The sequence below is a fragment of the Mesitornis unicolor genome, unplaced genomic scaffold (genome assembly GCF_000695765.1).
Source record: "Mesitornis unicolor isolate BGI_N332 unplaced genomic scaffold, ASM69576v1 scaffold36719, whole genome shotgun sequence".
NCBI classification, from domain to species: Eukaryota; Metazoa; Chordata; class Aves; order Mesitornithiformes; family Mesitornithidae; genus Mesitornis; species Mesitornis unicolor.
This window is the reverse complement of record NW_010205950.1, coordinates 6,007-29,557: the sequence shown is the minus strand read 5'-3', so window position 1 is coordinate 29,557 and position 23,551 is coordinate 6,007. Positions and strand designations below refer to the sequence as shown.

Genomic DNA, 23,551 nt, shown 5'->3' with positions numbered 1-23,551 from the left:
TCATGTATAAAGTATAGTTGCATAAATTATGTTCCCACAACTGAACGAGGTCAATCTGTAAATCAAGGTAAGAGTCCAAGATATACTGCCTTAATAGCTAGCAAAGTATACTCCAACAGTACATTCACAATCTGAATCAGAGAAGCGTGATGATGGTTCAGAATAGCCAATGTACCAGCCAGGAATAAAGCTGCTTAAAGAGCCACCAATGCACTCTAGAACAATATAGTGAACCAGCTCCATTTTAAAAGTGACCTCCTATTTTTAGCACAGTTAACTAGAAGTTAAGACCAGCTATCAACTTTCCAAATAAAAAAAGAGGTTAATAAAAATAAAACTAGACTACGCAATGTTTTGTAAGTAACCTGGGAAAGAGGTTCATAGTGCACAGAAAAGGACCCAACACATCTGTTCAGCACATCCACAAAAATCCTAGTAAGTGACGTTCCTATGAAGTACTAAAAGGCAGCAGTATCCTTCTGTTCCCCCAGTGAGGTAGAACAATTAACCTTCTTAACACGCCACTCTGGTGCAGATACAGATTTTTACAGTATTTTTCGGTAGCAAATCCAGGATTACATCTTTATCCCCTCCTGTTGACTAAGTTGCGATAATGTTTTCTTAATGCGCAAAGCTGTTAGCCTAGCAGCTCCGTTGGCGTACCAGCATTCCCGCATAATTTTCGCCATTACTCGCAATGCCTGCAAAGGAAAGAGAAGAAATTATGTGTACTGCTGTTCCAATGTTGCCCGTGTAACCTCTGTTCTGCCTTAGCCTCTTCAGGCATTTCTGAAGTCTATTACTAGTACTACAGCAGCACAGACAGTGTGTTGTATAAAAGGCTCAAGTTCTTACTTTAACTACAGAAAAACAGATTTAAAATACGATAGAGCAGAACCAGTATTTTTCAGTAGAATTTTAGCCCAAGTAAAAATATTTCAATGAAAAATTAGTAGCTTGTCTGTAACTAACCATTTTTGAATTTTTGTATTAAGACAAAAATACACTCTTTTTTTTACTGTACCTCCAGTTAAGGAGTTATTTCAATGTATAGCAATTCAGAAGTTTATCAGCTGTCCTCTTCAAATTAAAGCTCTATAATGACTGAAAATTTTGGAGCCTTTTTGTCCTTCACCATTCTTTGAAATCTGTGAATGCTACTACAGAAGTAACAATGCTAGTAACATAAAAACTAAAGATTTAAATAAAGTAATAACTCTACATGCCAAGATTTTACACTCAAGTCTGTATTACACAGAGCTGCTAAGTAAGTCTGCAGGATTGGAATGGTAGCATTTGAAAGACAACTCTACAGTCTGTTGGTGCACATCATCACCTTTCTCTCTCACACACACGTTCTCTTGCCCAATCTCTTATCTCAGGCCTTCAACCACGTATACATTTCACACACTTCAGAACCCAGTCCTCTCTTCTACCTGAAGTACATAATCTCTCATCTGTCTCTTAATCCTACTGTAGCCCACCACAGCTACTCCCTGAAGCTCTGAAACAGAAAGAATTGGTTCTAGCCCTAGGTGGGTCCCTCATGCAAGAAATATGAACAGAGTTGGCGGGAAAGGCAAGAGCTCACTGCTGTGCACACTACTGCCCATGCAGTGACTGCCAGCATAATGAACTCACCCCGAAATCAGGTAAGCATTTCTACAGAGTGGTCAGGAGTGGTCGCTACATGCACGCTTCAGTTCTAAGTCTTTGGCTTTACCAGGGCCTCTCAGCTTCCTATCAATTGTGTGCATCTTTCAGTAAAGTTCTGAGACACACAAAGTACTAAGCCCACCACAGTTTTGGATGAAAATTCCTAAAGGCATTTATTATTTTAGCCAGCCTATAGGATATTCCTTTACTAAACAATGAGAGGGCAAAGACCCCTGAGTGAGTTAGCCTCAAGTAAGCATTCCCATTAGGCAGCACGGCACTGCTGAAGATACCATTCGTGTCTCAACAAGCAGTACGGCTGTGTTGGCAGGAGTATGGAGCTGAAACTAGCAAGTCCACTTCTGGAAAGAGCTAACCAGCCTAGTTATAAACCAATTGGCACAATTATTAGCTCATGTGTCTTTACATCTTGTGGGCTAACCCCAGCAGGCAGCTAAGCCCCACACAGCCACTTGCTCACTCCTCCACCAGGGGAAAGGAGGAGAGAATGAGCAGGCCAAAAGTGAGAAAACTCACAGGTTGAGATAAAGACAGTTTAACAGGCAAACAGGGAAAACATGCCAAAATAAAGAAAAACAAGTGATAAAAACCCAATTGCTTACCACCATCTGACCAATGCCCACCAGTCCCTGAGCAACAGCAACCCCTGGAAAACTTGGCCCTCCCTCAGTTTTATTGCTGAGCATGACATTGCATGGGATGGAATATCCCTCTTAGCAATTTGGGTCAGCTGTCCCAGCTGCATTCCCTCTCAGCCTTGGGTGTACTCCATGCCTACTCAGCAGTAGGGAAGAGGCAGAGTGAGAAACAGAGAAAGCCGTGAAGCTATGTAAGCCCTGTTCAGCATCAGCTAAAACATCAGTGTGCTATCAAACTGTTCTGGTCACAAATCCAAAACAGAACCACACAGGCTCTTAGCAAAAAAGTTAACTCTATCCCAGCCAGATGAAGTGCAACCCCCAGTTGCACAGTGATGCCTCCTATAGAATATAATCCAGACTAGCTTTAACTTACATTATAATCACCTATGCTTCACAGGAAGGGATCCTAAAATCCTCCACACAGAGTTAGCTGTTAATTTTTGTGAATATACATTAAATATTAATGTACGACCAAGGATCAGCAACACTGAATAAAGCCACAACAATCAGAATGAAATTAAGTTCTCCCATAAGAAACCCTTCTCCCTTCAACAACAAGCACAATTTTTAAGCCACTGAAATCAATAAAATCTCTAGTGTCCATTAAAGCAGCTTTAGCAAAGTTAGTTAATACCTCACAGCTTTGCCATCTGTTTGGAATATTGGGCCTTAACTTCTGCTCACATACAACTTTCCTCATTTCTTCAACAGAAGGATCTGAAGGAACGAGGTCATAGTATGGCAACTGGTAATCTTCGTGGATTCCTGAAATATGTTAAAAATAGCTTTATTATAGCTAACATTAAATCACATATTCCTCACTTTTTACTGTGTTCCTTGTTGGTATTCTACCATTTTCATTTTTTTCAGTTATTTTTAAAAATTACATTACAATGACTGACAAATAAATTAAAAAAAAGAAATCCTTAACATACCTTATGACCATTTACATAATCCTTAAAGAATTTTTAGTTTTGAAATTTATATATTTGGAAAAGATGGAAGCTATGTCAAATCTTTCATGTGCTATACTAAAGAAATACCTCTTGGAAGCATGATTTATAATAGCATGTTTTATTTTAAATAAGGTATTGATGTTATCTGAACGCATAGCTAGTCCTTACTTGTGGTGTTTGTCCCTTGCTCTCAAGGACATTTAACTTCACCTTTTTCTTCTGTCTATGAAAAGGTTTTATGAAAAAAAAAATAATACAGACAAGGATATTTCCTATTTTTGTCAACAGGTACAGTTCATCAATTTACAAAAAGGTTGAATAAACCAGTCATCGTTTACAGGCTTAACATAATAACATAACTTTGTAAAGATTGCCACATACCACCGATTGAACATCTCCGTGCTATTTCCCAAAACACTAATCCCATTGCATAGATGTCTGCTCGCTTGAATGACTCAAAATGTTTCATATTTATGGAATCATCTAGAACTTCAGGTGCCATGTACCTATTTTCAATTAAAAAAAAACAACTTATAAATACTTACTGTAGAGAAAGTTCAATGCTACTGATTGGCTCAACCCCAAATTTAAACATTTATGTGGAAAAGTGAAATCTGATTCATTAAGGCTACCCAAGCAAAGACCTTCCAGTGCAAAGGGGATATAAGTAAACTGAGAGGAACAAGCAAATGAATCGGAGGAATAAATAAAATGTGAAACAATAAACACAGAGCCATAAACCTGACAGACATAAGATAACAGAGACAATGACGAAGACCAAAAGTCTCCACTTTGTAACTGATGGGCTACTAAGAAACTCTCAGCATAGCTTTAGAGAGGATGAGTCTCAACCTTGTACCTGCTTGTTAAGTGGGAAACAAGATGAACACGATTTGGATTGTGCATTGATTGTGGATATTCAAGGAAGGCCTGTGGGACTAGGCAATGCTTATCAAGGAGTGTTTAGGAGAAGGGTAACTGGGAGGAAGAGAAGTGGGGCAATAGATAGAAAGCGATATATCAAAGGGGCCAGCTGCATTAACAGTCATCCCATCTTATTAAATCCTGACTATCTTTCTTGCCAACCTCACTCTCAACTCTGTGCACATTTGCTCTAAGGACTACATGCCAGCAAGTGCAGGCTAGCAACTGGAGTCAAAGGATGAAGATGCCCTTGGGCATGGGGTGACAACAACTGGAGAGGAGGGTCTCAGCATCAGCAGGTGGAAAGGGAACTGTGGATCCTAGCAGCACATATCCAGAGCTACTGTGGGCGATCAGTGTGAATGAATTCTGTGCCAGGAACTGCCGTCAGAAAGTGGGTGAAGGCATCCCTGGTGCCAGCAACTGGAGCAAATGAGGGTCTCTGTTTCAGCCACTGAAGTGGCTGGCACCATGTGTCACAGGCTTCATAGTCACATACTTACAGATACCAGCTACCAGCTTATGTGGAAGAGAAGACAAAGGAAAATCTGCTTCATTAAGGTTATCCAATCAAAGACCTTTCAGTGCAAGACACAGAGAGAGGAGTTCTCTCCCAGGAGAAAACTGGGATGAGAGCAAAGGCATCTCAGCACCAGTAACTGGAGTGGTTATCAGGTCTGTATGCCTGGGTGCCAGCTGCTGAAGTGAGCTGGAAGGTTTTTATTTTTCCCAAACCTGGAGTGCATGGCAGGTGTGCATGGATGAGCAAACCTCAAGCTGGTCTAGCCAGCGAATAGGCAGCTCAGGCAGAGATATCTGACAAGGGGAGGGCCTGTATTGGTATTCAAGGGAATCAATGCATGTAGGTCTGCATACAGGTACACACATCAGTTTTCTACTGCAAATTAACCCAGTGCAGCTGGTGAACAGGAGACCTGTGGAGCACAGTAGAGGGCATTAGCCACACAGGGTTGTACTGATAGTTGAGGGATTCATAAATGTGCATGGGCTTGTGAGACTGCAGAAGGCGGCGTGTGTGTGTTTTCACTAATGAAGTTCAATCTTGATAAGCTGAGAAGGAAGGAAACTTGGCTGCCTATACCTATATTTTATGCAAGTTCTGACAGTGTTTTATGTGGGTGTTGAAGACAGCACAGTGTATAGCAATCTGTGTCATCAGCCTTGTCAGTATTGTGTGTTTCTGTGTATGCTCAGCCTCACTAGTGGGTGAATCCTGAGTAAGAAAGCAGCAGCCACAACCATGGGCCTGGGATGGACAGAACCCCAGCCTTTTGGACACACCAGGCTCCAAAAGCCAGGCAGGAAGAAGCCTCAGCTCCTGCAATCTGTCAGGATATAGCAGCCACTCATAACACTGGTTAGAAATGCAGCACTGTTCAGGATTCCTTGGGAACAACGGCTCTCTGCCATTTCAGTACCCGATTCTTCATCATGCAGGCTGTAAGTCCCATTATAAACCATGCCAGGCTTCATTTATTTATTTATTGTAAATCCTATTGGGGTTCTTCTATGTTAATAACTGCGTGTGCAAGAATAGTTTATTTTATCAACATTTCCTGCAACAGAAAAAAGCTGTGACATTCAACTCAGAAGCAGGAGACTGAGAACTGGCCCTGACATCCAAGTAACTGTTACCTTGTTGAGTGGCTAGGCCTATTGTGGGAACAGTAAGCAAAAATGTCAGTGTGGACTGCATTGTGAGAGTTACCGACAGCGGCATCCCCCACTGGCTGCTGGAAAGAATGAATGGTATATGCTCTATCAGTCAAGAACAGTTACACTATGGCACTCTCAAGCTGGTACAGCTCTGGCACCTAAATCCAGTATGTTTAGCAGAGTTTACTGTGTTGCTCCACGTCACTGCCCTGCCAATCTCTAGCTGATACACTATGGAAGCAAGCAAATAATGATACGAGGGCTTTGGAGAGCACAGTTATCAGGTAAAAAAGCACAAGCATAGATTACTGGAGCAGAATATAGCGTCAGGCAACTGCTCCACCTCTAGAACAGCCACAGAAGACTACACACAATTTCAATTCAATCATCATAAGACTAGAATTTTCTTTTCCTAGTACCAGGAATGGTAGGCAGAATACAAGATGCATTACTTGAATTTCAGGACTATCAGACCTCTCTCGGCACTACTGCATCTTATGGAAGTGACACACACAAGGAAGCAAGGGCTATCACCAAAAGAGCAAAGATGAAACAAGCAGTCCAAAACTTCAAGAAGGGATGCTGACGTGAAGTCCTCCTAAGCACTGTACAGGCATATCAACTCCTCACAAGTGATAAACACAGCACAGGTAGAGGACAACTGTCTAGGAGGAACATCAGTCTGACTCGGCATCTAGATCACTCATCCAAGAGTGAGTCTTGCTTGCTCCCACACGTTTTTACAATAGCTAATCATTAGAAAAATATAAACTTTGCCAAATCTCCCTGAACTTGCACACAGAGCTTCCATGTGCAGAAGAGGTACCAGCAGTGGCAACCAATGGGAATTAACACTGTCATTGAACAGGTAAGATCTGAACTTTATTATGAAAAATTAACTAGAGGTGCAGAGTTATTTACCTAAGAACGCACAAGAGGGAGGAAGAGAGGACCAAGCCTTTTATGAGAATGAACAATTTTCAGAGAGGTAGACGTGACTAATGTCTTTAAAGTGGGAAACAGATTTAGTCCTGCTGCTGCCCACTGCAGCAAGCCTGAGAGCAGCTACAGCTTTTACCCTTGTGGAGAAGGATACGGCAGATGAACAAGCAACTCAATAGCACCTACGCAAGAAGAGATCTTGTAAGTTGGATCTAGAGATTCTGCTGAAAGGATGCTTTCCCCAAAGACTACACTAAAGAAAGTAACTGATTTGCACATCATTTTTCTTTGCATGTAGGTGTAGTAGAAAAAGTTACAAAGTAACAACTGGTGTGGGCCTTGCACACAGCTAAGATTGCAAGGACAAATTCCAAAGTAGTCTGCTTTTCACTACCAATGATTACTGGAGACTTTGAGAAGGAATCATGCTGAGTACTTTTAATCTAGTAGTAGTTCAGAAAAATAAATCTCATCTGACCATTTGTGTGGTATTTTTAAAGTTGGCAAAGAACTAGTACAGCAGAGCTTCAGAATAAAAGTAATTTCACCAATATAAATGTTAGTAAAAGAAGTTTTCAGAACATGTTCTAAAAGCTTTTGTTCACCGATCCTTAAAAGCGTTTTTTGATCTTCTGAAAAAAACCCAAACAAACCAAACCACAGCTAAAGGGGTATCCTAGTTCACTGTAAAAGCCCAATCACACCCCATGCCCTGCCCCTGCAGTATCACTTACTAAAGAGATATATAAAAAAATATTTTTAACATATGGATTGGAGATAGGGCAACATCAACACAAAATTTTCTCCAATGCTGCTAGGGAATATGCTGAAGTTAATCACATAGAGCCCTGAACTGCTGGGCTTCCACAGATTCCTCTGACAGGGATAGACTTCAGTTTGCCATACCACTGAACCTACTGGCATCAAAAGGACAAAAAGTTACCCACATCACACAGCTCTTGTTGCTGTGGTTCACTGTTAGTGCTGCTATCTCTGTATGCTATATAGCTGCACAGGTAGTGATAAATAACAGCCAGTAAGTTTAATTGCACTTGTGTTGATGGAGTTAAACAGCTCTGAGTTCTTTTGAAGACAAGAAAAATCTGTATTTCAGAAACAGACCTTTAAAAGAAAAGGAGTATACTGACTCATCCATTGATATTAATTATCTATTTAAGCATTAGATGACAAATATGACTGCTTGTATTGGGTTTTCTGTGATGGGTTTTTGGTTGTGTCTTTGGTAATGGGGGAAGGGCTATGGAGATGGCCCTTTAAGAAGCTACCTGAAAAGCTCCCCCTTTGCCTTTGTCAGACCCACCTCTGACCAGGGCCAAGCCAATCAGCACCTCTGCAAATTCATGTATTTAAGGGGGGTGCAGGGCATTTCCTCTCTCTCTCTGGCACCAGCCCTGACCAGCGCAGCCTGAGGTGCAGGTGGGCTTGGCTGGCCCCGATCACAACTTAAGCTTAAGCCCCACTGCACCTCCATCCCAAAAAAAAGAGAGCGAGCCAAGAACTCCAGAACCATCAGAAGAGACCTGCAGTGGAGAAAAGAGTGGGGCCCAAGGAGAACAACTTTTGAAGAACACCAAGGTCAGTTGAAGGAAAGAAAGGAGAGGGAGGAGGAGGACAGAGAATCCAGGTTCCCCTTCTGCAACCTGCGGCGAGACCTGGGTCGACTGGCCTGCAGCCCGTAGAGTTCAGCGGTGGGGCAGGGCCACATGAGCAGTGGCTGCCCCTGAAGAAGCTGTGACTCCAGGCAATGTGTGCTGGAGCAGTTCGTGTGTGAGGGAAACTGCAGCTGTGGGCAGACCCATATTGGACTTCTGAGGACTTTTTCCCCTGTGGAAAGGGGGCCACGTGGAAGCAGAGAGAGACACTGGGTTGAGTTTTTCCTACTACTGAAGTATCACATAGCAGGAACCAAGTGCAACGCCCCACTCCCATCCCCCTGTGCCTCATGGCAAAGGGGGAGGGGGAAGGTGAAGAAACTTGGAACAAAATCTGAGCCCGGGAAGAAGGGAGGGCTGGGAGAAAAGTGTTTCTTGACTTTAAGATCTGGTTGTATCTCCCACTGTTCTACTCTGATGTTGGTAACAAATTAAAATTGTTTTTATTCCTTATGATGAGTCTGTCTTTTGCCTGTGACCTTTTTAAGTGGTGAGAAGCCCTCCCAGTCCTTATTTTGACTAGCCCTTTTTGGGGCATCATGGTGCTCAGTTATGCACTGGGCCTAAACCACAACACTGCTGTTTTAAATTCTCATATTTCTCTGAAAAATATGACCCCATGAAGGCCTGTGTCCACAGCTCTGCACTTATGTTCTACAACATAGGCTTCACACTGAAAAAAATCCAGCTTTTTATTTTCACTATCAATATACAGTTTTACACTCCAGATTGAGCTGCAAGCAATGTTTCCATGCAACACAAAGCAAAAAGAATAAAGATAAAGCAGTGAAGTCTCTAAAACCATCATTCATGAAGTCTCCTAATTGTTTTAATATATACTTGTGCCCTGCAATATTTTGCAAGCTTTTGGTATTTTACACATGCTAGTAATAGATGCCAAGATTCAACCAGCTGGTAAGGAAGTGCCTATGAACTCTACCTGCCATTATTTACAATTTTCTGCTGCTTGTGTTTGTGCCCACAAAAATCTCCAATATGAGACAAGAAAAAAAACCAAAGCATATTATAAAAGTCATCTGACACATCACGCTAATGATTTTACCTTTTTGTTCCCACTCTGTGGTTTGGGGCAATATCAATTGTGTCTGTCGCTGAATCGTGCCTAACAGCCAATCCTAGGTCTGCAATGCAGCATGTTCCATTCTTTTTTACCAATATATTTTTTGATTTCAAATCTCTGTGGGCAATTGCTGGTTTGCCTGTAAGGGGAAAAAAAATAGAAATAACACATCTGTAAAAAAAAGATAATCACTATTATTCTTAGCCTGGTGTAGACTTGTTTGAAGTTACAGAATCCCTTCCAGTTCTGCTTCTTTATGTGAATCAAGGTGACTCCTGTAATTATTCCTTGATTGGCTGGCTGTCCAGAAAAGTGCCTTAAATGTCTACTGTATTACTCCACTCTACTGCTCCTTTCTCTCTTCTTGCAAGTATTTATTGCACACACATGTTACTTGCCGCAACAAGTTTCTGATGTCCCTGGAAACAGATCCATAGCACTGTCTCAAATCGAAGTTAAGAAGGTACTACTATACAGGTACTACCTGTATACACCATAGAAAGGAAGGTAAAAAAAAAACCTTCCAAAACTGGAAGTTCTATTAATTCAGGAATTATCACAGGTCTCAAACATTTTTCAATTCACTTGGTTCCACAGGGGATTAACTTGGGCATCTGTACGGAATTCAGCTGCCTTCTCGTCACATAAGTAGCTGTGTGCAAAGTAACTACACCCTGAAAAGGTTGAATGTTTTAATTAAGAAGAGAATTATAGTAGAAAGAGCCATGTATGTGCCATTTTTAAAAATCCAGTATTATTCACATTACAGATTGAACAGTTTGGAAGATTACCTTGAGTACCAACAATTTCCATGTGAAGATGAGCCAGACCACTGGCAGTGGACAAAGCTAATTTTATCATCCCTTCCACTGTTACTGTGTACCTGTTCAGGTAATCAAACAGTGATCCGTGCTCATGATAGTCCGACACCAACCACAGCTGAGTCCACGTTCCGTTGTCTGCAAAATAACACTGGCATGAATACCACACAAATGACAAGCAGACCATATACATCACTTTTATACAATGCTTATGAAGTGCAAATTATGGTTTGCAGGTAACCTCAGCCAATTCGACTCTCAAATCTCTATTTCTATCTCTGTAACATTTAAATGTCTCTAAGGAAATGCAGAAAGCCGCTATCGCAATGATTGCAAGGTGAACTGTTCAGGGTATCAGCCAGGCCCTGCCTTCCCCTAACTTTTCTGAGCAGTGCTGAATGCATTGCTGACACTATTGGTCTAGTATAATATTGTACACATTCCCCATTAAAAAAAAAAACAAAACAAAAACCCAAGTCTTTCAAGCCTTGCCCTGTAACTCCTTGTCTTCCCATAACCTATCTGGCCTCAGCCTGAGAAACAATTTCCATAGTTAGCAGCAGCTGGTGGGTTTTTCCTCCTGAAATACAAGCTTGCAAGCAGCAATCAGACACATTACTTCAAAACCAAAAAAATCAAATCCCATCTCTGGTGACCTTTAAGTTGCTGGCCAAAATTGAGGTTTCCAGGAGGCACAAGGGTAAAGAGAATGAAAAACACCAATTATGAGAAAACTGGTTTGCTCTCCGGTTTTTCACTGAACTATTAATAAGAAGACATAATACATATGCAGACATACTAAGGCATACAAGTGACAGATAAGAACTAGATTGTTCACATTATCAAACAAGTGGACACAAAATATTTAAGAGAGAAGACTATTAAAGGAATTCAAATCAAGAGGGGAGCAAAAGAAGTAGAAATATGCCAAGAACAACCCTGCCACCAAATAGGTTTTCCAATTTTGTTTTGTTATAAAAGCAACTCTCATGTGGCAGATCTGAGAAGTGTTTTTATATAGACGTCTTTCAGCTCTCTAAAGATTACTTATCATAGAAGATTTCAGTTGGATTTCTATTCTGAATTATACAGCCACTATTCCCTCAGAACAAGTGAGAAAACTCAGCACAAGCCAAAAAGGTATCTCATTATGTGCTTGTCCCTAAGAATTATCAAACACACACTCGAGAATTAAAAATGAAGATTAGGAAGGGGAGAAGTGTATTCAGAAGTTTGTGCCTGTCATAAACATACCGAAAATATTTTAGTTTCCAAGTAAGAGGTTCTTACATTTCCTACTTTTCTTTCTGTACTCTGCTCAAAGAACACACTTGGCCCAGAAAAGTCAAAGGCACAACATGCCTGATCTACAGATTGACAGAAACTACCTTTATAAAAGTACTTGTGCTTATCTCTAAACAAGTCACTTGGCTGGGGGTGGGAAAACTTTCAAACATCCCGTTTACTTGAATGCTTCTAGGGAGGCCAGCGATGCCATTAAAGAGAATTAAAAAAAATAATTAAAAAGCTACCAAATGCTTCAGAGTAGGGAAATAAAAAGTCTAATCTACATTCAAACAGTTTTCATAATGGAAAGAGAATTCTGCATTGCTGAATTTACAGAACAGTCTAAACTAAGTTGTTAATTTAAACAGGCAAGAGAAAGCAGTCAAACGATCTAACCTGCAAAAGACTGTTAGCTGCTATTGCAGTGGGAGGTTTCTTATTATATGCCCACAGAAGTGACTCCTAAGCTCTGTTTGTTTGTTGGTTTTTTTTTAATAAATTAAAAAAAACCCAAAACACCTTTGAATTGCTATCTTCGAATTATTTTACAGCTAGGACTGCCGATTCTTTTGCTACTTCACATATCCAAGCATAAACTATCATACTATTAAATACTACTTTTTCCAAAAAGAACTATGGTCTCAAAGTCAATCCAACCGTATTAGCTTCACTGAACTAGTTTTGCAGAACTACTTGAAACAAGTATGCGTCCACAGGCATTTAAAATATGCTCTCAAATACATACAAAGAGGTATAAAAAGCCGTAAAAAGCTTAATCAGTTTAGAATATTCTCTCACTCAGTTTTATTCTACTGCTTCACCACTTATGAATCTACATTGCCTAAAATAATCCTCTCCTGGACATTAACATTATATGCAGTCACACTTGATCCTGTATTTGATTTCTTCTCATGTTTCTTATGAATGGGATATCTTAGCAAGCGTATAAACTAGACATCAATAAGTAGGGAAATTAGTAATCTATTTTAAGTAGCCTACCAGACTTACTGTGTTTAAGCAGATCTTTTAAAGATACCACGAAGTTTCTGAGGAATTACCATTGCTTTGAATCAAAATTATAGTGTCTTCGCAGAAATGTTTCCCCTAGCTAACTCTGGGTGCCCAACTAAGAGGAGAATATGCTGCTGATTACAGATACTTCTATTTCAGTTTATTTCAGTTTATTACCTGCAAGTCTTAATAGTCAGACTGCTTTTACCTTCCTTCCAAAGGAGAAAATACAAACCTGGACTTACTACCCATTCTGAAAGGAGCCATAATCCTCTCTCATTGTATGTCATATTTGTGGCCTTCCACTTCTGGATTTTAAGAAGGGATTGTGTTACATCCAAGATTACATGAATAATATTAATTACAGACAAACTGAAATGCAGCAATAAGCACAATGTCCAGCTATTAGATGGGATGGACTAAGTTTTCTTTACCTTGCTGTATTTGATAAGCTACACATTCCTTCAGCAATCTAAGCAGAACACATGTTACGATAAACTTAAGTGTTCTTACACTGTTGACAATAGTTAATTATTACCAAGTAATAATTAACCTGACCCTGGGTATTCTTGGCTGCACAGTAAACAGCATCTGCCGTGAAGCTTTCAATCACAGGATTTGCATTATCAGGTAAGAAAAAGTAATTACACTCAGTAGTAATTACATACAGTAGCACAGCCTTCCAATGTAACCTAATTTAGTTTATATACACACCACGATCAAGAATATCAAGCAATTTCAGAATGTTGAAGAACACTACAAAAATGTATGTTCTTGGAAACCTATTTAAGAGATTAATTCTGGTTATTTCATCTGTTTGTAAGAAATCTGAAAGTATTTCAGGCCATCAAAATCACTCAGAAGTAAAAGGCTTTTCTTTCACAGTTCTAACAGAATTTGAAATACTAAGTAAAGAAACTTTCAGATCTTTTCTTAGAAGACTGAATTGTTTGAGAAAAACATTAGTGAAGTCCAAGCAACATCCATCTTAGACAAACCACCTCTTAAAAAAGGCATTTATAACAATTACTTTATCAAATATATAACCAAGTTTCAACTAAAACTGAATTGACTGAATTCACTTCAGGGAAAAAAAAAATGGTTTTTTCGCATTGGTATGAGCAAAAAAAAATCTGGACTTGACACATGCTTGTTTTTAAACCAAATACTAGGTTTTAAAATGTGACAGTATTGCATAGTACAGGAGTTTTGAACTGCAGACTTGCATTCCACGTTGAATGTTTAAAAAGTTACAGTAACTGCCTAATTGCATGTGCTCTCTAGTGTCATGTAGCAGAGTGTTTCACAGCAGAGTGTGGGATACACTGGCCTTTTTTGGCATGCAGATAATCTAACAGAGAAAAATACAAGAAAGAAGTGAAAGGCTCAGATACAGAGATGTGATAACGAGAAAACTCTCAGAAATTAGATATTCAGGGAGATGTTGGGAAAAAGACTTCTGTCTGTGGCTGGAAGAGGACAGATACTTTGTTAATGAAACAGCTTGACTCCATCACATTTGAGATAGTCATCTGATTAAACTGATGAAAAGCACTTGAGCTGTGTAGATAAGCAGGATCTCCCAGTCAAATTCCTTCTTCTCAGGCTAAAGCCAGAGCTTCAAAAAGAATAAATGGCTCAAATAATACTTTTCTCAAGAGGAAGGAATTCCACTCATTTCTCCACAGCATACTGCCTAATATCATTCTGGGGGCTCTACTTACCATTTAAGGCAGTCTGACTGAACAAAGCTTTCACCTAAGGAAGCGCAGCTTTCAATTAAGGGGAAGGAACGGAGAGGCCAAAGTATTTTACTGCATAAAGTCACCCGAAAGTGTGCAGTACAAGACTTCACCTTACTTGTAATGTGACTGCAGACAGTTATGGTTACAGAAACCTAATCCAGGGAAACCTTTAGTACTGTAACCAGAGGTTGCTGCTGCTGCTCTTCTGCTAGTAGCACAGTGCAGGTAAATAGTCCCTGATACACTTTACAATTAAGTATCTAGGTTAGAAAGAACAACACAAACAAAAAAACCCACTCAAAACCCAAACTATCTGTTTAGGTAGTTCAAAGCAAGGCAACACTTCGCCCAGAAAGTAATTTCCCTGACCTAGCAGTATTTGAAAGTTTGTATATACTCCTTACTAAATGAAAAGCCACACAGAACTAAAACATGCTAGTCAGAACGTAACTGCATTTAAAATCATTCACTGCTTCTCAGCCCTCCAGCTGGCTTAATAGCAGCACTTATTTCCCAGTAAATTTTGGGATGGGAAAGCAGACAGATTGGACCAGCTCCTGCAGCCCTCTGAACTCCATACAGCTGTAGGGAAGTAGAGATGGAGGAGAATGTGCAACTAAGACACACAGAATGTCTAAACAGTGTAGTTGTGAAGTAGGAGGGAAGAAGTTCAGTCACAAGGTTTATGACTCCACCATGGGAGCCAAATGCCACCGACTTAGCTGATCTATCTGCACTTGTAAACCCTTTCTAATCTATACATACACTCTTCTACCTGAAGGCAACCCCCCCTCCCCACCTCCAATTTTACAATCACAGTGGCCAGCCAGATATTTTTCACAACTGCTGAGGAACATGCAGATGTGTTTGAGGACAGATCTAATTAATGCCTTTACTAGCAGCAAGAATTGCAGCATGACACTGACCCACATTTACACCACAACTACATAGTAGGGGATACAAGTCCTCAGCATTCATGATGGATACAAAAGAACCTACTCCTGAGAATTCTTCTCTGTTTATCACTGGAGCTTTCAGCAAGCACTGATTTGGGATTCCACAAGAAATTCCTTGTACTGCTCTATCTCTGTAATCATCTTTGCAAGATCTCAGCCTAATAACCGTGCATTCCAGCCTGGCTGCAGTAACTCCTGAACACATTCAATACTCTGCTCTATGGGGAAATGGATGCAAACCCTTCATAGCTATAACAGTTGTGAACTAATACTTCATCTTGCACCTGGCACCTAATGAGCATTTATCAGTTAGTGCCAGCACCTACAATGAACAACTGTTAATAGGTGGTTTGAAGCCATTCGTCTCTCTAAAGCCATATTGTGATACACTTGCTTCTTTCAGAGCACCATGATAGCACACCTGCTAAACTGGAAGAACTACCTCCTTAATGAATCCTTACAACTTTATACTCCCCTCCATTTACCATCTATTCTGACTGAGTACAGAATCAGCAAAATGAATTAATAGTATCACTTACCTTTGTTGTCTGCAGCTATAAAGCCAAGAATGTTTTCATGCCGTAGCATAACTGTTTGATAAATTTCTGCTTCACGAAACCACGAGCGTTCCTCTCTTGAAGAGAAGATCTTCACAGCAACTTCTTCTCCTCTCCACTTCCCTCGCCAGACTTCTCCAAAGCGACCCTTACCAATGCTTTCTTGAAGTACTATAGTTCTTGCAATTGTTCTTTGCACAAGTAAAGGTAAACCTAAAAAGAAGATTTAACATTAACCTTAAACACCACTATCAAAATAAGCTATTATCTTAAGTACTAAATATAAGATCCATATTCCATTAAGGTATTTCTTTTAGAATGCACACAAACTCTTGCAAGATTTTAACAACTTGTTGCTAACTGCTAACAAGCATGTGGATTAGATGCTGCCTTTAACCTTAAAGACCAGCAACACAAGTATTCAAAGATACTAACCTACAAATTGCCTCTACAGATGTTAAAAATAAAGCACAAACTTCCTTTTAGCTTAGAATTTTAACTGCTGTTGATCCATGAAGTCTTATTTTGAATGAAAACAAAAAAGATACAAACCATGAAGCAATCAAGACCAGGACTGAGATGTGCGGTGGGTTTTTTTATTTTGTGTGGGTAGGGTGTTTTGTTTTGTGGGGGTTTTTTGTTTTTGTTTTGGTTTTTTTTTTTTTTTAGGAAAAGAATCTGCCCATAATGCTCCTGGCAAAGCAGTTCAAGAATGCTTTTGCTACTGATTTTGCTACTAATTTACTGGATTTATCACTACATGCGACTCGGTCCATTTCTCAGTTAAACCATGCTTATCAGCAACATTGACTGTTGAATGCTCACACCACTACCCAAGTATGCCAGCAGCCTTTTAGTAATCGCAAGCCACTGTAAAATAGAAAAACATCCTCAAAATGCAAGCTTCCCATTTTACAGGCCATTCTTGTGCACTGCACTATAATTACACTTGAGAAAAATGCTTACATTCATAAACATTTTATAGCTTCGGTACATCTACATGCTTTCAACTCAACACATCATCCCATGCTTCAGTAAGTTTATACAAGAAGCACTGGCTCCCCCCAACCAGGGTGGGTTTTTGTTTATTTTAAATCTCCCTTGTTTTAACTGCAAGGCTTGTCACAGAATTCTGCAGCGATCCTACACTGCAGTATGAATGCATCAGCCAGGTTATCTGCTTACAATGAGCTCTTTCGGTAGAGGATTATTTCACTTAATCTATTACTCCACAATCACTGTTCCAATAGCCAATAGCAGAACATCTGTACTGCTTATGCTATAGAAAATAAAGCCCAACTAATAGCTCAAATAACTACTTCCCATCTGCCTCTGGACATTCTTTGTTAATAACAACACTAGGAAGACACCTGATCTAGTCAGCAGCATTGCCACACTTGTGTTTCAGTCTGAACAGTGCAAATTAAAACACCGCAGTGTTCAGAAGAGTTCCTCAAGACTTCCAGACCTACAGGAATTTTCTGCATAATCTGTGCTGATAACATACCTATGTCAAGAAAGGAAGGGGGAAAATGGACACCATACCAGTGATTTAATCACTGTCAGGTGCTGCAATAAAGCCTACTGAGAAAGTTAGATTTTTTGCTGTAATAGCTGTCCTCAGGTCAATTGAGCCTTTACAGTTGGGGAATGCAGCACATCTGTAAAGTCTAACTTGCATCCTTTATGGACAGACTTCTGATACACAGAAAAGGCCAGACAAGAATAACCAAACTCAACCCTGAAAACGTAAAATTCTACTTTGCTGGTCAGAGAAAGCTTTCTCCTTAGCATTTATGTACTACTGCAAAATCCACTGACAAATATTAAATACAAACTGATTTTACATACTTGAAATGGATGATATGCATAATGGCTTCTTTTTCCTACAGCTGTTTCAGAAAACTGTTAGTACATTTTCAGTTTCAGATGTGCTGCTCTCAACCTGCTGTACCATTTATAGAAATCCCTTCTTGTTTAAAAAAGATGATGTCCATGGATACCAGCTAACCTCTGAACAGATACAAAGGTCTAAACATTCCAGACAGGAAGCACTTCAATTTCACATTACAAATCCCAAATCACCACATTAACTATCACAGTACAATAAACCCCCTGCCAATTGTGTTCTATCTACCTTGCTCCCTTCTCTTACTACTGCTGCTGAACAAAATCAGAAGATTGGAATCCATATTTATCTTACGTCCATAAAAATTCCTTACATATTTTCTGTTGCAACTGAGCAGTGCCCTCTTTTTGCTAGAGAGGAAAAACAGCCCTTTATCACCAGGAACTTGGGCAACTGCTTGAAGAGTAGCTCAATGGAGACAGATACAACATTAGCCTTTGACACGTACATTGGACACAACTGTATTTCAAGCTCTTGAAGTACAGTTGCTTTTGACTGTGCATGAAGAAAGATGATAGTTTGCTAATCAGGAGGATGAAAAAGTTCAAGCCCATGTTAAATTCAACAGCAGCTCCTAACATTTGGCATCTTGTACTCAGCCATGATCGTCTAATTTATCCCTAAAGCCTTCATCATCATACAGCATAAGAAAGTATCCTCAAGCCTTCTGAGAGTTTAACAGAAGAAATACTTTTCACATATTAACTGTACTCTGATTAGTTCCAATGCATAAGAAGTTTGTATCTGATTTGGATAACTCAAGAATTAAGTCCCAAAGCACTAAAGGCAGCCAACAAAAACAGTTGCTACAACTTTGTTGTTCTTCATATTCTTGTATAAATATCTGCCCAGAAGACTTCCTCTGAGGAGTAATAAAAACCCAAAACCAACAAAGCACCCCATGAAATGTGAAATAATCTCATGGCCTTCAAGATTCTATGAACCACAAGTAAGTTTTTAAGGAGTATTACATCCACTTCAACTGACTCAACTTTGCATTGATTTTTGTGACCCTTTGGATTTCTGAACACTAAGCTGCCGCTTCAAGTCACCTACCAATAGTAACAAAAACTTCTCCCCTGTGTTTTAGACAATTCTTCCTATTTCATTGGAACTAAGTTACTTTGTCATTTTTGAGCTGGAGAATAACAGGTGGGCATCCCAATCTGTCCATACAATTAAGAGATTTGCTTCATTATCTCAAAATCATTCTCAGCTCCAAGAGACTCCAAAATCCTTCTCTTAGAAGCTGTGGCTGCAGCAACAGGATCTATTTCAGATGTTTCATCAAGTCCTTTCATCAAGCCTCTGGCTGTTTCAGGCCTTGTTCGTCATGGAACAACAGGGCAAGACAAGAAGTCAAGACTGAATAATTAATAACAGCTTACTATTCATTATTGCAGAAAATAAATCCTACTTCCCTTTTCATCTAAATAGAAAGCTCAATTTTAAGAGTTTTGATCACTTCTGTTTTATATGCTTCTCTTCAAAACTGATGAAATCCTTTTATTTGTCTACAAGCTCTTTTTGTTTCTCAACATGAATTTAAGGACAGAACATCTACTTTAGCTCATCACACCAAACACTTCCTCAGCTGTGCCTCTTAGGTCTGGATTATTATGTCTGTTCAGCACATTTCATTTTATTCCATAAATGTACAGCCTTCTCAATTTTAAATGTGCTGTACCAAAGAGTCAGGATTAAAACACATTTCAATGAGATTCAATTGCTGCAGGCGTATTTTAAGACAAGAAAACGATCAGTTCCAAATGCTACGGCATCATGAATTTATACAGTCATTGACTAATTTTGAGATGAAGTTATGTAAGTCACTGTAAATACATACACTGCCAACAGTACAGAAGATAAGTACTTGAAGCACCTCCTATCCCACTGTCATAAAGGGAAGTACAGAACACTACGTAAGGCTAATACTTGTCTTATAAACAGCTGAACAACACTCACTGCAGCTGAAGTTAAAAGATTAGTCTTAAGCAAACATTCAGTATTCTTTTTTTACAGGAAGCATGACTTTGTTTTTCAAGCATACAAACAAATCAGTGAAGACCCTTCCTTAGAGCTAAGTCAAATTCAGCCATATTTGTTGGTCTCCTCTCATGCAGCCATCAGTAGCTAGTGCTCAAATACCATAGTTTGTCAGGTGCTCTGCAAGTCTAGACCAGCTTGAGTGTCCTGATGCTCTGAAAACAAATTCCCCGGTATGCTGCTTTTACTTAAAGTGTAATTTGCAAACAGGCAAGGGAATAATCAGTAGTTGCTAACCATTCGCTCTGGAGGAAGCATCCTAAGTTTCTTTTAATTGGGATTCTCTGCTTTTCAAGAGCTTCTTTTGAAGGGTACTTCCAGAGTGTTCAAACAAGAAGAGAGGCTCAGAAGTGCCACAGGGAAGAAGGCCAGAAGGAAAAATGAAGGAACATTCCTGATGACAAATGGAAAAACCAACTGACAACCAAGTTTGAATTAACGTTGTCATAGGCCTAACTTCTGATAGGCCTAACTTCTGATCAAAGCAGTATGAGAAAGCATCCATGCAAAGGTGGTAGAGATGCTGTGTTTATCTACAGAAGTTAGAAGGGAACTATCAACCAGAAAGTACTTTAAAACAAGAATGATTAAACACAACTTGAAAGGAAAACCTTAAAAGGCTCTTTCCTGGGTTTACTGAAGTGATAGCAGTGATAGTACATTGTAGATTACTACTTATACATGTATAACATACACGGATTCTTTCAAGGTTTAACTTTATTTTTTAGCACATTAGAAGTTTTTTTCAGTCCTCTTCAGAAAAAGTCTATACCCGCAGATGTTAAGAGTTTTATTCTCCTAACAGTGTAACAATCGTATATCACAGCTTCCTGCATTCCAAGAAATGTGAATCTCTGACTCCTTCATATTCTCTAAGTTTCTTACTTCTGTACACCTCTCCTAGAAAAAGCATAACTGGAGGAGTAAATCCAGCACTGGCATTTATCAAGTCCTAGTCCAATATACTGGATGATCTACTAATCACTTTCATAATTTGATTTAGTTATTACTTTTAGTAAATGAGAAAACTGAGATAAACACAAACTACTAAAGCTGCAGTTTCAATCAGAGAGCAACTTACCCTAGCACAATCAAATCATGTTCTGACACACAAAAACTCTCAACTGAAAAATAACTGCCTACACACTAAGTGCAACCTCACCTTCTACAGTGAAGATATGACTAAAGACTACTTATTTTGACCTATATTCTAAACATGTTCAGCAAGTTATGTTGAGTTTACTTGATAGAGCAACGGACTCTGAGGAGTTTTACCAGTTACTGCCCTTGCGAAAAAAATACAACCTAGATGCTTCGGTTTTGTTATTAAAATTTTTTCCAATTCTGGGAAATAAAAGAATTCAGCAGTTGAGAATCAACCACCAGTATTTCTTTGCAGTAAGTACTCCAAAATGGCATGGATGTTTCAGCTCACATTTGCAAGCAGTAGGAATAATTTTCAGTATTGAACCTTTTATATACGAGGTTACAGTACACTATCTGATGTCTCGCTCCTTAACATGGAGATTAATTAATTTATACAATGATTTATCTGACACATCATCCCCTACCAATGCCTGTTAAATCACATTTCTGTGACACAGATCACCACAATCTTATAAGCAACTATGTCAGAATTACGATAGCAGAAACTATATGCAGTGAACAGACTATTGCCTCTTCTTCCCAGAGCAACACCTGTTAAAAGTTGGAACAAAAATTCACGAAATCAAGGGACAGAAATTCTTTAGATGTAGCTTGCTTCCTGTACCCATTCTATACACATAGAAATTGTTATTTGCAACTGAAAAAACATCTTCTGTAAGGAGAGAACTGGCTAAAATATTAGCTCAGAATTCAGAATATTCTTTGTATGCCAGTAGCTACAGATAGAAATAAATTTTTAGTTTAAAGCTAACAAAAAAAAAATCAAATTATGTAAGGAATCACAAAAGATGGTAATTTAGATATGCTGTGCAGGAAAAAAGGTAAATGACTGAGCCTCACTAATACAGGAAACAAAACATCTACAACAGCTGACTGATATTCTACGTATATCAGACTGTACTCTCAGAAAGATAAGGAACAGTAGCAGCAACTCAATATGTTTATTTTATTTCACTTATTTCAATATATTGAATCTTCACTGATACTGAGTAAATCTACATGGAAGTAGCTTTTCTAGCAATTTCTCCAGTTAATTATGTATTTAAATAAATTTGACAATATTAAGAAAAACTGATGCCTTACAAGGCTGTTAAACACAGATTAATTACTACTAGAAGTGTGACATTACCTGACCCAGAGCCTGAAGTTGTCATATCATAAATTAAATCTTTCAAAGTAGTTCCTTCCGATATAAAGGGACGATCCAGTGATGGATCTTCTTCACTTGGCACACGATGATGAATTACAGTACGATTATGACAAAGATATAGGATCAACATTAGTGAAATGCAGACAAAGCAGACAGGTCCAGCAATGACAGCAGCCAGTTCCACAGGTCCCAGGTTAGAAGATGGTTTTCCCGGAGTAGGGCCTGAGAGTAAAAATAAAATTATAAAAATGTATTTCTTTTTATGCAACTAATTTTATTGTATTTCACAATGATCTTCAAATTATTTCAATGTATTTGTTAATACTTTTGCACACTAACTTTTTCAAGAATCAAACTAAGTATTACAAAGGACAAAAGCAACTACGTGCTTACTCAGTTTCCATTTAACTTGCATATAAGTCTTCAAAGCTGGCCCTAACATCCCTATCCAGAAGATAAAATTTATTGTCCCAAAAACTCTTGAAATTGTATTTGTAGAATCTAAGGTGTACTTTAAGCTTTCAATTTTACCTACAACTTCAAAACTGAAACTGTTCTTAAATATTCTATTAATAGTTAAGCTATTCTTAAATTCTTACAGAATTTTCTGTTTAAAACAAAACAAAACAAATATGTCAAAACCCCTTACCTGGTGTTGGAATTGGAAGTTCTATTTTATTGCAGTGGTCTCTGTCACAGCAATGAGGCAAAGTAATGACTCCATCTCTGGAGGAGGGGGCACAAACAAACGGCCTGTCTCGGGGAATCAGATCGATTTCTGCTATACACATACTATTGTGTATGACTTTGTCTGCAGTTCGTGTTACTGAGGTAAAACATAGCCCATCTGTCACACATGTGAAGTTGTCTTTTGTACATAGATGGCAGTGACACTGTAACGCTGTATTGAGAAACAAAATACTGTTAGTAGTGATGCATGTTCTGAGTTGAGAAACAACCTGAATGACTAAAGAAATGCAAGTTTACGGGCACTGCAAGTCCTCTTGGTTACATAAACACAGAACTGTAACACTAAAGAACAACACTACAAGGCCTTTTTAGTGGGACAAAAGAAAACTAGCAGCAGATTAAAAAAGTCACATTTAAAGCTAAAATAATCTCTCCTTAAACAATTTTGTATTAAAAGAGAAAGGCTGCAATCCTAGATGTTCCTCCAGGTAAAGAAATACCATTACAGTTTCTAAAAACCTAAACTTTTTAATAACACTGTATCCTCCATAGCACACAATTATGCTATTTTCAAATCCAATACAAATAATGTCATTTTTTCCACAATAACCACAGGTATAGCTTCAGTAAGTGACAAATAG

At 39.0% G+C, this 23,551-nt stretch overlaps 1 protein-coding gene across 1 annotated transcript; it reads right to left on the bottom strand.

The window, feature by feature from the left end:
* Nucleotides 1-23,121, bottom strand: TGFBR1 (transforming growth factor, beta receptor 1; the record flags this gene model as incomplete). The annotated part of the gene is made up of 8 exons (XM_010191599.1): nucleotides 1-701; nucleotides 2,953-3,083; nucleotides 3,656-3,780; nucleotides 9,554-9,710; nucleotides 10,363-10,530; nucleotides 15,931-16,161; nucleotides 22,200-22,442; nucleotides 22,870-23,121. Coding segments are annotated over 8 exons (1,433 nt in total), but the record flags the coding sequence as incomplete, so codon positions are not given.
* Between the last annotated feature and the right edge of the window lie 430 nt (nucleotides 23,122-23,551).